A 15,089-nucleotide genomic window follows, 5' to 3' on the forward strand; every position below is an offset into this window, starting at 1 on the left:
GGACAGGTTACTTTCTTTTATTTTTTTAATTAAAAAAAAATGTTTTTAACGTTTAATTTTGAGAGAGAGAGAGGGAGAGAGAGACAGTATGAATGGGGGAGGGGCAGACGGAGGAGACACAGAATCCAAAGCAGGCTCCAGGCTCTTAACTGTCAGCACAGAGCCCGATGTGGGGCTTGAACTCACAAATTGTGAGATTATGACCTGAGGTGAAGTTGGACGCTTAACCAACTGAGCCACCCAGGCGCCCCAAGACAAGTAACTTTCATCTGTTTCTTTATTTGGGTCTCTGTCATTGATAGTCCTGTGGTTGTCTGGCGATCTTTGTATATCTGCTCATATTTTAAGGTAGGGCCTCAGAAGCTTGACTAGATGTTCTGAACCTGAGAGTGTGTCTCGTTCACTTTGGGCTTCATCATAGCATGACATGCAGGAATGACACATGTCCCAACTGCAAGGGTCACAATTCACATTGTAGTCTTAATATGGTGTCATGATTTTCAGCATCTTTGTGTTTTTCCTAGCATAGCTGGGGAAGCCTGAATTTCAGCATCTTTATGCTTTCCTCTCAGGTTGTCCTATCCTCCAGAAAAGGACCTTCCAGTCTCTTGCCCAGAGGGTAAAGACCTGGCTGGAAGTGTGCTAGAAGCTCAGTGGGAAAGTGAGCTGGAAGTTTTCGTGTTCAGTGTACATATATTAAATGAATCATCCCAGTGTTCAGTACGGTATCTCCACTTCAACTGTGCCCGTGTCACTGCAGTCTGCAGTTTGCCTTTTTCACGGAATAAACTTAAAGTCTTCTGCCAAGATGGGGGAAGGATAGTTACCTGACTGGTGTTCTGAGAAAGATTTTTAACCTGTTTTAGCTCCACGTTTAACCCTACTTCAAGAATGAACTCCTGACACGTGGTGAGTTTTTCAGTATATTGTCATTTCCCGATTGCCTCCATAGGATACTGATTCCCCAGGAGGTTAAATCAGTTACCACTGTTCATCTGCTCTTTAGCTTGCAGTTTGTTGCAACTGTCTCCTGCTCAGGTCTTTTTATCCTTGTAATTTATTCTTCTAAAATATATTTTAATCATTTTATTGAAGTTTCAAGAGAGGGCAAGTGTATAATCTGGCATTCTTAATCAGAAGTCATTTTTATTATTTTGTAAAAAAGTCAACACATATTAAGAATATTGGGGCACCTGGGTGGCTCAGTCGGTTATGCTTCCAACTTCAGCTCAAGTCAAGATCTCATGGCTTGTGAGTTCAAGCCCCACATTGGGCTCTGTGCTGACAGCTCAGAGCCTGGAGCCTGCTTCAGATTCTGTGTCTCCCTCTCTCTCTGCCCCTCCCCTGCTCATGCTCCCTCTCTCTCTCTCTCAAAAATAGATAAACATTAAAAATTTTTTTAATTAATTTAAAAAAGACTATTAAATTTTTGTGTTTATTAATTGCCATAAACATTTTTAGTGTGCTTTAATTTTGATTAAGATATTTTTGCCATAATAAAGCTTTTATGTTTCTATGGTAAAATGTATTACTTTTTTCCTTTGCTATTTCTTGATCTACTTTTAACTTAGAAATCCTTTCTATATCCAATAGATAAGTAATCACCTTTTAAAAAAGTATCTTGTCTGTGTGTTGTTTAGATTCTTTTAATTTAACTCTTGAATTTATTTAGGATTCATTTAGGTGCATTGTATGAAGTAAGTCCTCAAATTGATTTTCTTCTCTGTAAAAGCCAATTTTCTCAGTATCATTTGTTGAATAAACCATCTGTTCCTCATTGGGAATCAAGACTTTATTTATCACATATTAAGTTCTTATATATCCTAGGATCAATCTGTTCAGGCTACTGTTCTCTGCCATTGATTTCTTTAAGTCTTCAACCATTACTGCCCTATTTTAAAATTAATAACTTGGTAGTGACTTTATCTAGTTAGGCAAGCTTTTCCTCATTATTCTTTACTTTAAAAGTCTTTCTAATTTATTCTGGGGCAGCTGGGTGGCTCAGTCAGTTAAGCATCCGACTTCCGCTCAGGTCATGATCTTGTGGTTCATGGGTTTGAGCCTCGCATCGGACTCTGTGCTGATAGCTCAGAGCCTGGAGCCTGCTTCAGATTCTTTGTCTCCCTCTCTCTCTCTGCCCCTCCCCTACTCGCACTCTGTCTCTCTCTCTCTCTCAAAAAATGAATAAATATTAGGGCGCTCGGGTGACTCAGTCGGTTAGGCGCCCGACTCCGGCTCAGGTCATGATCTCGTGGTCCATGAATTTGAGCCCCACATCAGGCTCTGTGCTGCCAGCTGGGAGCCTGGAGCCTGCTTCAGATTCTGTGTCTCCCTCTCTCTCTCTGCCACTCCCCTGTTCATGCTCTGTCTCTCTCTCAAAAATAATAAATAAACATTAAAAAAAGAAGAAATATTAAAAAAAAAATTAAAAGTCTTTCTAAGTAATTCTAATTTTTAAATTCTTCCCGATGAATTTTTAAATCATTATATGAAATAAAATATTCTCATTGGGATTTTGGTTGCAATTGCATTACATTTATAGATTAACTTGGAATAAGTGGACCTTTGTAATATTGAGTTTTCCTTTCAGGGAACATAGTATATGTCTCATTTATTCAAGTCATCATACATCTTCTATTAGCATTTTGTTTAAAAATATTATCTCAAGTTATTTTATCATGCAGCTGTATCCTCTTATATTTTTTGAACATACTCAACAATTTTCACTTGTTTCTTCAAGGAAATTTTTTCCTTTAAGTTTTCAGAGCAGGAAAACACGCAGGATCTTTTTCAGGCCCAAGTCACGCTGGATTTTCTGCCTATTCATCACTTACCTGGATAAGAGGTCTATGTAGTCATAGTGTCTAATGGACAGGATCAACTATGGCCATTCTGTTGCTCAGCCAGCCCAGCAGACAACTATTCAACTAGGTTTGACTTTTGAGCTTTCATATTGGTCTCTGCATTTTCCAATTTTAGCAAGAATCTTACTAATTCAGTGTAGTCAGAATCCCTGCCCTCCATATCTGATTGGGTTCGTCATTTCTCTACCATCACTCAGATGATGTCTGATCACCCTGGCCTGCCTTCAGCAGGATCCCTTATGTTTCCTCTTAGTAACTTTCCAGCCCCTGACCCAACCCCGCTCCTGGGCTATAAATTCCCATCTTTCCTTGTTATATTCAGAGTTGAGCCCGATGCTCTCCCCTACTACAAAATCCCATTGTAGTCCCACCCTGGAATAAAGTCACCTTCACATCATTAACTGGTGTCATGAATAACTTTTCCTTAACAGAAGTACCTGAGAGCTCAGAGGGAACTGGGGGGGGGGGGGGGGGGGGGAGCCTTAACTTCTCAATGCTTCCAAAAGGGTAGATGTTTCTGTTTTGTGGGTTAGAGTGGGACTATGAAGACAGGAGAAAAATGTTTTCTCTAATCATTAACATAAACTCTAGTTTGTTCTTACCTCACGTCTTGTTAGCAGTTGTTTTTATGACAAACGTGCCGTTGCAATTCAACCTGGCGAGTCGGCCTTTCTGATCACGGCTTCCCCACATCCGAGCCAGGCCCTCCCACTGGCACCGCCCACCAGAGGCAGCCTCCTCCTGTGCAGGCAAACAGTGTGGACCGACTGCCCTGGGGGGCTGTTGAGATAACTGGATAAAAATGCCGAGTGCTTTTTAAAATTCCGTGTAAACTTAGATGTTAGGGGTCGCCCCGGGGACACGTTCCTACAAAATACTTATCCTATGAGATTCTTAAGATGCATTCCTGTGACTACAGACTTTGGCATTTAACCTCTTCTTAGAAAACATGCAAGTCATTGTTGTCAAGAAAACGGCCGGGCGTCTTCCCTTTCTCAGGCTCGAGCACACAGGTGACACGGGGAAGGGTGGAAGGGGTAGGAGGCACAGGAAGAATCAGATCACTTTTTCTATGGGGTGTCGTGAGGGCGGCAGTGGAGGTTTGCACCCAGATCCCACTCCGTCTGAGCCCAGACTGGCTCTTTCTGTAAGGGTTCATGAGGCTGGGTGTGGGCAAGTGGGCTTGGGAAGGGGTGAGAAACAGCTGGAAAGTGAAGTTGGGGGGGTCTGAGGATAGCATGGTAGGTCCTTTATTACTGTAGCATAATATAATCATAAGCCCCCTTAAATCCTGTTTGGAGCCAGGTGAAGTGTTACTTCTAGAGTGAGGACATAGCATGTCGGAACTTATGGGGCATTGTCAGAGCACCTCCTTCAAATCAAATCTAACAGAAATAAAAAGAAGCGGGGAGGGTAGCATCTGAAATAGATCCAACAGTACTACGAGAGCAGTAAGCTTCCAGACGATTAGTGGATCCGACAAAAGCAGCTCCATCCCAACTGATACGTGTCGTGCCATCACATGAAGAGAGCTGTGCCTCAGACATTAACCTTACGGTAGACAAATACTGTCCACTTTAAGAACTAGAACAGGAGGAATAATGAGGGGGAGTGAAGCAAAAGCTGTGGAGCTCTGAGCAGGTGATATCATACTACCTGCAGGGCTGAGCACTTGGCCAGAGAGAGCAAGGGAGTAATTAATACGAAGACACAGCCTTGGACCAGCCCACACACATGGATTCCAACAATACGAAAGAAAACAAGGGATGCAGAAAACAAGTCTTAGAGAACCAACCTGCAAGAGTTGGGAATGCCAAACAGTTAAAAAAAAAAAAAAAAAAAAAAAAAAGCCCACACTAGAACATCTGTTATTTAGAGAAAACAAGAGAGAAAATATCCTAATGTACACCACCTTCTCAGGAAGTACCCACACATTTCAGAGGGAATAACAAAGTAATGGCAGTTACGGCTCTTCGGTGAGCTCTTCTATGCCCCAGGCATGGGGCTACCCATTTATACATATTTAATCTTTGCAGCTACTCCCTGGGGAGAGTATATTATTTTATCAAAGAGGACACTGAGGCTTGCAGCCGTTGGGCAGCATACCTAGGTCACAGAACTGATGAGAAGCGGAGCCGGATTTAAACTTGGCATTCGTGGATGCCTTGCTCTCAATTGGTGTCAAAAAGCAGCGAGAAACCCAGATGATAAGGGAGGAGACCCGAGCACTCGTCCTGGTTACCTCTATGACATTGGGCCCAGATCCCCTATCTACAATAATGACAAGGCCAAGCTGGATATATTTCAAGGGACTCTTCTAGGTCTAAAATGTTGGGTTGGTTTCAAATCAATAGTCTATAGTTTATAAGAGAGACTGATGTCAGAGGCACATGTAGAATAATACTGAACCATACTCGTGGGCAGATTTAAAAATATAGGGGTCGCCATGGCGGTAGTAGATAATTATAAAATTTAAAAGAGCACTGAGGGGCGCCTCGGTGGCTCGGTCGGTTAAACGTCCGACTTCGGCTCAGGTCATGATCTCACGGTCCGTGGGTTCGAGCCCCGCGTCGGGCTCTGTGCTGACAGCTCAGAGCCTGGAGCCTGTTTCAGATTCTGTGTCTCCCTCTCTCTCTGACCCTCCCCTGTTCATGCTCTGTCTCTCTCTGTCTCAAAAATAAATAAACGTTAAAAAAAATATTTTTTTTAAAAAAGAGCCCTGAGATATGCATCAAGGTCACCGTAGAAGGTAAAACATACATAGAAAAATGAAAGCCTAGGATAGTACTGAGTGCACGTACCCTATGCGTGTACCAGGATGTGCATAAAAGAACTAGCAGCAGTGAAAGGAGAGTATGTAGATCAATATATCTTTCTCTGTTTCCCTCTTTCTATTGCTCACATCTATTTACCAAAAGGGTACTTTTGGTAAGAAGTTATACTTAACAGGGGCTCCTAATGCCTCAGTAGGTTAAGCAACTGCCTCTTGATTTCATCTCAGGTCATGATCTCATGGTTCATGAGTTCGAGCCCTGCATCCAGCTCTGCTCTGACAGTGCAGAGCCTGCTTGGGATTCTCTCTCTCCCTCTCTCTGCCCCCCTTCCCTTGTGCACGTGCATGCACTCTCTCAAAATAAATAAATGAACGTTAAAAAAAAAAAAGAAGTTCTACCTAACAAAATGGGGTGGGGACAACGGCAGGAAGGGATAGAAAATGGAACTGCAAGGTCTAAATATAAAATAATAAGGGAAAAATTTATTGATATACCGTGTGAACCTAAACATAAAGCATGATAATACACTGAAGCAAATAAATGGAAAAAATTCACCTTGTTCTTGAACATAAAAGATATTTAGCAAATGCAAAAAAGGCAGAAAGTCCATATATCATATTACCCCAACTACATGTAATCATCTTGAAAGAAATGGACACAAACAGAATTAGAAATGTGCTCAACTACTTGAAAATTTTGAAATGCTCTCTTAAATAATTTCTGAATGGGGGTGAGTTCCTGCATACAGTAACAGAAAGCATTTTTTTTTTAATGAAAAGAAAGCTCATGATCATAAGAATTGTTATTTATTTTAACAGTATCCAAATTCTATGTAATGAGCAGGCAGTTTATAGACAAGGAGAAAACAGACATTAAATCACATGAATGAGTGCACATCGCTCATAGCTTAATGAGATGCAAATTAACATTTGTTAGGACTTCCTTACACGCCTATTAAACTTAAAAAAAACAACGATAAACCCAGTGTTGGTAGGTTTTCTTTGTGGCGCCAGGCTCAGTGCTGGAGGAATGGCAGTGAAAAATAATGAATCCCTGCCCTCATGGAGCCCAGCACAATGGAAATGGCTGACGTGGTGGGCTGTATTTTTGAGAGAGAGAGAGAGAGAGGGAGCAGGGGAGGGGCAGGAAGAGATGGAGACACAGAATCCGAAGGAGGCTCCAGGTTCTGAGCTGTCAGCACAGAGCCCGACGTGGGGCCCAAACCCATGAACCAAAAATCAGGGGCTGAAGTTGGACACTTAACCGACTGCACCACCCAGGCAGCCCTATATGTGTTTTAAAACCTCAAGGAGATTTTGTAAAGAGAAATAGAGCATGCTTCCCTTCTGTGTCAAGATATTTAGATTCATAGTTTTTAAATAAAAAAAAAAATTGTTCGCACATACCCATACACCACTTGTGGATTCCTGCCTTATGTGGGCAATGTATTCCATTCTACTTTGGAGCCTTTTGTGGGCCTAGATTTATGGATCTAGATCAGTTGCCCTCAACCCCGGCTGCACATTAGAATCACCTTGAGTGCACTGCTAGACGAGCCTGCTAAGGTGATGCCCACCCACTGAGGGTGATGCCCAAGTGTCACTGACTCTAATATTCAGCCAGAATACAAAGGCCACTCGGGCAACAAAACTCTCATAAACTTTACATTTTGATTACATAGAATGTGCTCAGTCATTCTCGAGAATAAGCCTTTAAGATATCTTTATGAAATCCTGAGTTCAAAAATACCCTTCTGGGATTGTTAAGACAAAGTGGGTGCATCATAGTGACAAATGCAATCAAGATGCTGGGGTGCCTCTGTTCCACCCTACCCCAAATTTTAGTGTCATGGGTGGGCAGACTAGGTTAGCCTTGGCGGCCTCTGATCTGATAAGAGAGGATTGTTGGAGGTTGACTTACCAGGCTGTGTTTACCTCAAAGGGAAGAAAGGTAGGTGGGCACCTCCCGAAGTTCTCACAGAGGATGAAGTGAGAGTCCAGGCAGGAGTGAGAAGGGCCTGGATGGAAAAACGCACCCTGATAATTGACCTGAAAACTGTTCTGTCCATATGATGAAAAGGAGGCTTGAGGGAAAGGTCTGGGATTGCCGATCATTTTGGAAGACACCAAGGAGTCTGGCGACCCAGATTTTAGGCTGTGCATCTCTTGGAGGGAGAACTCCGCATGGGAGCTGTGCTTTTATCCTGGGCTCTGGGGAAGATTCTCTGAGACCGGGGTGGACAATGGCACCCAGTGCACATGGCCGCTGAGCTTTGTGCTGGTCTGCGAATGATTTCCCAGTGCCCGACTCTCCTCCTTAGTTTGCATCTCCAAGACTGGGGTTAGGTCTGCTTGTCTTCCCCGTACTCACCTCTCCCACCTGTCCAAAGTTTGCCGGGGTTCATGGGTCTGATGTGGAGCTTACCCGCTAGGTCATGTATCGCCTCTAAATCAAGCTAGGGCTTGGGATTTTAAAAAATCCCCCATTGGGCCCAGTTTCAGACCAGTGCTAATGGATCTTTTGAGTAACTGCATCCTTTTCCCCCTCCTCCAGGCTGCCCATTCTCCAGGGAGGGACATTTGCTTTTGTGGCACCCTCTCTGGCCATGCTCTCCCTCCCCACTTGGAAGTGCCCACCGTGGACACTCAATGCCAGCCTGGTGAACACCAGCTCTCCTGAATTCACTGAAGAATGGCAGAAGAGAATCCGAGAGGTAAGGGGCTAAGGGGGGTGGAAGGAGAAATGTATACTACTACCATGTGTTTGATAATATTGCTCTAGTTCAATTTTTTTTCCCCTCCTTCCAAAGTCAGAACTTGTACCTTCGTTAATGGACTTTTAAAAAAAATGTTTTTTAATGTTTATTTTTTATTTTTGAGAGAGAGAAAGAGAGAGAGTATGAGCAGGGAGGGGCAGGGAGAGAGAGGGAGACACAGAATCCAAAGCAGCCTCCAGGCTCCGAGCTGTCAGCACAGAGCCTGACATGGGGCTCAAACCCATGAACTATGAGATCATGACCTGAGCCAAAGTTGGATGCTTAATTGACAAAGCCAACCAGACGCCCCTCTATTCTTTTTTCTTTTTTTAAATTTTTTTTTAATGTTTATTCATTTTTGAGAGACAGAGAGAGACAGAGCATGAGCGGGAAGGGGCAGAGAGAAAGGGAGACACAGAATCCGAAGCAGGCGCCAGGCTCTGAGCTGTCAGCACAGAGCCCGACACGGGGCTCGAACCCATGAACTGTGAGATCATGACCCGAACCGAAGTCAGATCCTCAACCGACTGAGTCACCCAGGCACCACTACCCTTGTAAATGAACTTTTAACTTAAGTTTAATACAGATAGAAAAGAACACAATAAATTTCCAAAAGCTGAACTTGCTCGTGTAACCAGCACCTGGATCAGGCAACAGAACATTACCAACATCCCAGAGGCCCCATTGTTCCTCCTTCAGGGATAATCACTGACCTGATTTCCAATACCATAGATTAGTTCCCCCTGGTTTTGAACGTTATATACGGAACTACACTGTACATATTAGTTTGTGTCTGTCTTCTTCCTTCAACATTATTTTTTTTATTAAAAAATTTTTTTATTATTTATTTTTTTTCAAGGAAACATATACATTTAATTGTTTCAAGTTGATTTGTAGTGCTCAAACTATTTATATCCAAATTTACAGAAAGTCAAGATAAAGCTCTCTATCAGTACTTACTTCTAAATAGATGATTTACCTAAAGTCCATGTCTCAATTGCATAATTAAAAAATTTTTTTTAATGTTTCTTTGTTTTTGAGTGAAACAGAGACAGTGCAAGCAGGGGAGGGGCAGAGAGAGGGAGACACAGAATCCGAAGAAGGCTCCAGGGTCCGAGCTGTCGGCACAGAGCATGACGCGGGGCTCCAACCCATGAACTGTGAGATCGTGAGCTGAGCCCAAGTCAGATGCTTAACTGACTGAGCCACCCATGCGCCCCCTCAACATTATTTTTACAAGAGTCTTCCGTATTGTTATATGTTGCGGTAGATTCTTCACTGTCTTTACTGAGTAGTGTTCCATTATATAACTCTACAGCAATTTATTTATGTATTCTGCTGTTACCCAGACTGTGTTTATGGGTAGTTTCCAGTTATTGATAGTTATAGATGGTATTCCAGTTATAGATAGTATTGCTATAAATGTTTGTGTCCTTGTTTTTAGGTGAATGTATATTCATATCTCCACTGAATATACAGCTAGGAGTGGGGTTGCTGTCATAAGATATGTGTGCCAGTCAGGGATGACCAAAGAAACAGAACCAGCGGGATACATAGAGATACACGTAAGAGGAGATTTATTATAGGAATTGACTCCTATGGTTATGGAGGCCAGGAAGTCCTTGAGCTTTTTCACATATATGTTGACACTCATGTTGGTGGGCAACTTTTTATAGTAGTCTGGTCCACGGCTTCAGTTGCAAAATAGGCAAAGGTCAAACCAGAGACACTGTCAATGCCAGTTTTTAAAAATACTAAAACCTCCCATACTCTGTGAAATGTCCAGCACAGGCAGACTGCCAGCTCTGAGACATGGGCCATATACCCTCATATTCTCCCACCAAAGGCACATGCACCCATTGCTATTGGCAACGGGGACCATCCTGGGCAACCTCAGTGACTTCAGATGGAGAGAGGGATTATGTTGTTCATGAGCCCACATGTGCATGGATTGTGGCCCAAGGTATCATCTTGTGGACCCTAGTGACTACATTCAAATTCATACTTCACTCCTCTTTTTAAGACTCAGGGGCATCACCATGGACCACCGATATTTGAGATTTAACTTTAAACTCATGTGCCATAAAAGGAGCCCTGTACGAGCCACTTGCCAGCCCAAACTGCTAGTCACTGGCCGCAGCCCAAGACCCTATGTAATTATACGGGGGCAATCCCAGGTCCGTATGTTCGCATAATCAGCCTTGTCACTTGGTCCATTGGCCGCACTTAGTCTTGCTTTACTTCCCCCACCAATGTCCTTCTGTTGAAATGTTATATGCTTCTAGCCTCCATTTCTCGGTTAGGTGAGCAGTACCTTTAGCGCGGTTCCAACTAGTGCTTTCCGAATTCAAAGACTCACACAGTGAAATCCAAGTCTTTGTTGCTGGAGTCAGGTTATCTTGTGAAGTGGTGTCTGTCCCGATGGGGGCCGTGGGAGAGGACTGTCACTTGCTCATGAATCCTACGAACGCTCCCTGTATACATGCCTTCTCTTTACCTGACTATAACTATTTCCTTTAATCAGCGGATTTTGTGGATCCGTCCTTCCTTACTTGATGCCTTTGGGGCATCACTCGGGATGTGACGGGAATCTCCGATCTTAAAACTATTTGGTGCCATCTGCTTGTGGTCTAATTCCAAACAATGCAGACTAGTTAGTGATGGTCTGTCAAAGGGAGAGGAGGTTGAGTAGCTGCTTCAGGCCACAAACTCACCTAAGGCCACCTGGCTTCTAACAGGGTCTGTTCTCATTCCATGTGGGCTCTCCCACCAACACTTTTGATAGCTCAGCAAGCACTGTGCTTATAAGGGCACAGCAGATCAGTCTGAGCCATCACTTGTCGAGTTCCAGCCAGAACCTTCGGTTGTTCTTCTTCCCTTGCAAAAGCAGCTTTTTGTGCACACACCTACGCTCTGATACACAGGCCAAAAGTATGTGTACTTCCATAATCTCATCCAGTCTTCGTGCTTCCTTTTTATCTCAGAGTGAATCCAGAGTTAGCAAGGTTCTTTAATCTTTAAAGAACGGTTCTAGATAGCTCTAGACCAAGATAGTCCTAAGAATTTCCCTTGTCAAGCTAGTGGGGCCCTGGATTTTTGCCAGGTGGATTGGCGAATCTCAGAAGGCTGTGTGTTGTACCGCCTTCTCCAAATTAGGCTATGCTTCTTCAGCAAAGCCCAGTTTTATGATACCACCAACAGAATGAATCACAGAACACACGTGGTTTGTGGGTGTTTGTTTGTTTGTTTCTTCTGTCCCCCAGGGAGTCTGTATTTGGCTTCGTTAAGTCCAAATGGAAACTAAGCGAAAACAAGAAATAGAGTTGCCTTACCCTGCTCTGCTAGATGCCAGGGGCAAGATTTCCCTTTCGCTCAGACCTATTGCAGGCTGGAATCCCCGCCCCTCTTTTTTTTGAGAGAGAGAGAGAGAGGGAGCAAGCAGGGGGTGAGAGAGAGAATCTTAAACAGGCTCCACACTCAGTACAGAGCCCAATGTGGGCCTCAATCCTTTGACCCTGGGATCATGACCTGAGCCCAAATCAAGAGTCGGACATTCAACTGACTGAGCGCCCCAGGCGCCCCAGGACTGGACTTGCTTATGCAAGAATCTGTTGCCTTTATACCTTCCAAGAAGAAAGATGTGATGAGTTCATTTGTCTCTTCTCCCACCTAAGCACTCCTGGCTCAGATCTTTCCTGTGTCCTCATGAAGTATCTGACTCTGGCTTTACAGTGGCACGACTCACAAAGCTTTACCGCATTCAGAAGCAGCGACCTTGTGTTTTGAGGATGCTGGGCAAGAGTTCTGGAAAATAATTTCCCTGGGGCTTGAACAGTATTAATAGGGAGATGTTGAGGGATATGGGTCACGCTGTGCCTGCATTGAACATGGGATCCCAAGTGGCAGAGACCCTATAGTTTCTTACTACCTTTATTGTGTTTATGATATATGGAGTCCTTAGAGCAGGAATCAGAAAACTATGGCTCTTGGACCAAATCCAGCCTGAGGTCTGGTTTTCTAACTGTTCACAAAGTAAGAATGGTTTTTACATTTTTAAAAGGTTGTTTTAAAAAAGAGGATGTGAGAGAAACCACACATGGCCCCCAAAATCTAAACTATTTTTCATCTAGCTTTTTACAGAAGTTTGCCAACAGCTGCTCGAAAGCCCAGGGCCCGGGGTAGGGATTCCTTTTGACTGGTCTAAGACAATAGTCTCCACTATTTTCTCCCACATGGTTTCCAAGGCTCCCACACAGTAAACCAAAGCCAGAGCCTTTTCTGTGATAGTTTAGCTCCATCTGCTGGTCCAATGTTTTTCACCAGTGCTGTAAACAGGAGAAAGTTCTTGTAAGTTTCAACCTCGTTTCATTAATAGGATGGATTGGTTGAATCTACCCAGCCAGCCTATGGGAATTTAAGGTAGATATTCCATGTTTAACTGAGTTAGGTTTACACGCACATCTCAAGGATTGAAAACCCTGATGGTCAGCACACCAGCTGTATATCCCAATACTAGCCACCAGGGAAAGTGGTGCAAATGTACCAGCGATAGGAAGGGCATTACTTGCTGGGCTATAAATAATGGAGAAATAACAGTGAACAGTGGTTCTATTTTAAGAACATGGTGGTAGCAGAAAAAGTAAAAAAATAACTGGGAAGAGAAGGCAAGTTCAGTTTTCAACACATTAGACCCATCCAAACTTCCCCTTCCAGGATCATGGTAGTTTCTATTTATATACTGATGTGTCCCCATATGTAAACGAAATAGGTGCCAGCAGTGATACAAGCGATGATAAGGGCGGATTAGGGTTACTTTGTTATTAATGTGCTCACCCTGCTCGTGAACTGGCATCTTGTTATCTGAAAGCGGACTTGGATTAGTTGTAAGTGTGTGTTGCAAACTCGAGGGCGACCATTCAAAAAAGTTTGAAAGAAAGAAAGAAAGAAAGAAAGAAAGAAAGAAAGAAAGAAAGAAGTATAACTGATAGGCTAAGAAAGGAGAAAAAACAGAGTCAGACAAAATGCTCCATTAAAAGCACAAAAAGAGGGGTGCCTGGGTGGCTCAGCTGGTTAAGCGTCCAACTTTTTTTTTTTTTTTTTTTTTTTTCAACGTTTATTTTATTTTTGGGACAGAGAGAGACAGAGCATGAGCGGGGGAGGGGCAGAGAGAGAGGGAGACACAGAATCGGAAACAGGCTCCAGGCTCTGAGCCATCAGCCCAGAGCCCGACGCGGGGCTCGAACTCACGGACCGCGAGATCGTGACCTGGCTGAAGTCGGACACTTAACCGACTGCGCCACCCAGGCGCCCCAAGCGTCCAACTCTTGATCTCAGCTCAGGTCGTCATCTCATGGTTTGTGAGTTTGAGCCCCACGTTGGGCTCTGGGCTGACAGCATGGAGCCTGCTTGGGATTCTGTCCCCCCAGCCCCCCCTGCTCCTCTCCCACTCACTGTCTCTCTGTCTCTGTCTCTGCCTTTCTCTCAAAATAAAATAAACTAAAAAAAAACCAAAACCTAAAACACACACACACACACACACACACACACACACACACACACACAGAGTGGAAGACAAAAATAGGAACAAAGAAGGGCAACAAATAGAAAACAGTAATAAATAGGGTAGATACCCACCCAACTACATCAGTAATCACTTTGAATGTCAATGGATTAAATGTACCAATTAAATGACAGAGATTGTCAGAGTGCATTTAAAAAACGGGGTGCCTGGGTGGCTCCGTCAGTTGAGTGTCCGACTTCAGCTCAGGTCATGATCTCACAGCTCGGGCCCCACATCAGGCTCTGTGCTGACAGCTCAGAGCCTGGAGCCTGCTTTGGATTCTGTGTCTCCCTCTCTCTCTGCCCCTCCCCCGCTCACGCTCTTTCTCTCTCTCTCAAAAATAAACGAAAACATTTTAAAAAATGTGACCTAACTAAATATCGTCTGTAAGAAACCTACTGTAAATATAAAGGCGCACAGAGATTGAAAGTAAGTGGATGGAGAAAAATATACCACCCTAACACTAGTCAAAAGGAAGTAGGAGTCATTCTATTACTTTCAGAAAGAGCAGACTTCAAAACAGGGAGAGTTATCAGGGCCAAAATGGAATGTGGAACATCCAAACTGGAAGAGTAAAAAAGGAGAAGTAAAGTAAATTCAATCAGTCCTACAAAGTAGGGGTTGGCAAACTTCAGGCCATGAACCAAATCTCGACTGCTGCTTGTTTTTATATAGCTCACAAGCTGAGAATGGTTTTATATTTTAAATGGTTGAAAAAGAAGAATACTATTTCATGATGTGTCCAAATTATATGAAATTCTAATTTCAGTATCGACCCATGAAATCGTATTGGAACACAGCTAGGCTCATTTGTTCACATCTTGTCTGGAGAAGTTTCGACAGAGCCCATATGGCTGATCAAGCCTAAAATATTCACTATCTGGTCCTTTACAGAAAAAAAAAAAAAATTGCCAATGCTTGCAACAGATAGTAGGAAAACAGAAAAATAAAGCAACAAGATGTTCAACACACTACTGGGTGATGTTAGGATTCCCAGACATCAGCATCATCACTATGACCGTGAAGGTCTTTTGAAGGCTATTTCCTGAAAACTTTCAAATTAAGTAAAGATGTCCAACGTGTGGTGGGAAATCCCGAAGTGGAGAGAGGAGCGAGATCAGGGCTCTCCTTGCCTC

The 15,089-nt window shown here is 43.4% G+C and overlaps 1 protein-coding gene across 5 annotated transcripts in view; it reads left to right on the forward strand.

Moving 5' to 3' along the window:
* LOC112867010 (solute carrier family 23 member 1-like) overlaps positions 1-15,089 on the forward strand; it is a 57,019-nt gene that overhangs the window by 22,562 nt on the left and 19,368 nt on the right. For all 5 annotated transcript variants that reach the window (XM_086689471.1, XM_086689462.1, XM_025929971.2 and 2 more), the window contains exon 4: positions 8,192-8,351. In XM_086689471.1, the coding sequence (XP_086545597.1) occupies positions 8,192-8,351 (160 nt within the window). The remainder of the gene's footprint in view (positions 1-8,191; positions 8,352-15,089) is intronic.

This window comes from Puma concolor, chromosome A2 (genome assembly GCF_028749965.1).
Source record: "Puma concolor isolate L17-30 chromosome A2, mPumCon1.1.hap2, whole genome shotgun sequence".
Lineage (NCBI taxonomy): Eukaryota > Metazoa > Chordata > Mammalia > Carnivora > Felidae > Puma > Puma concolor.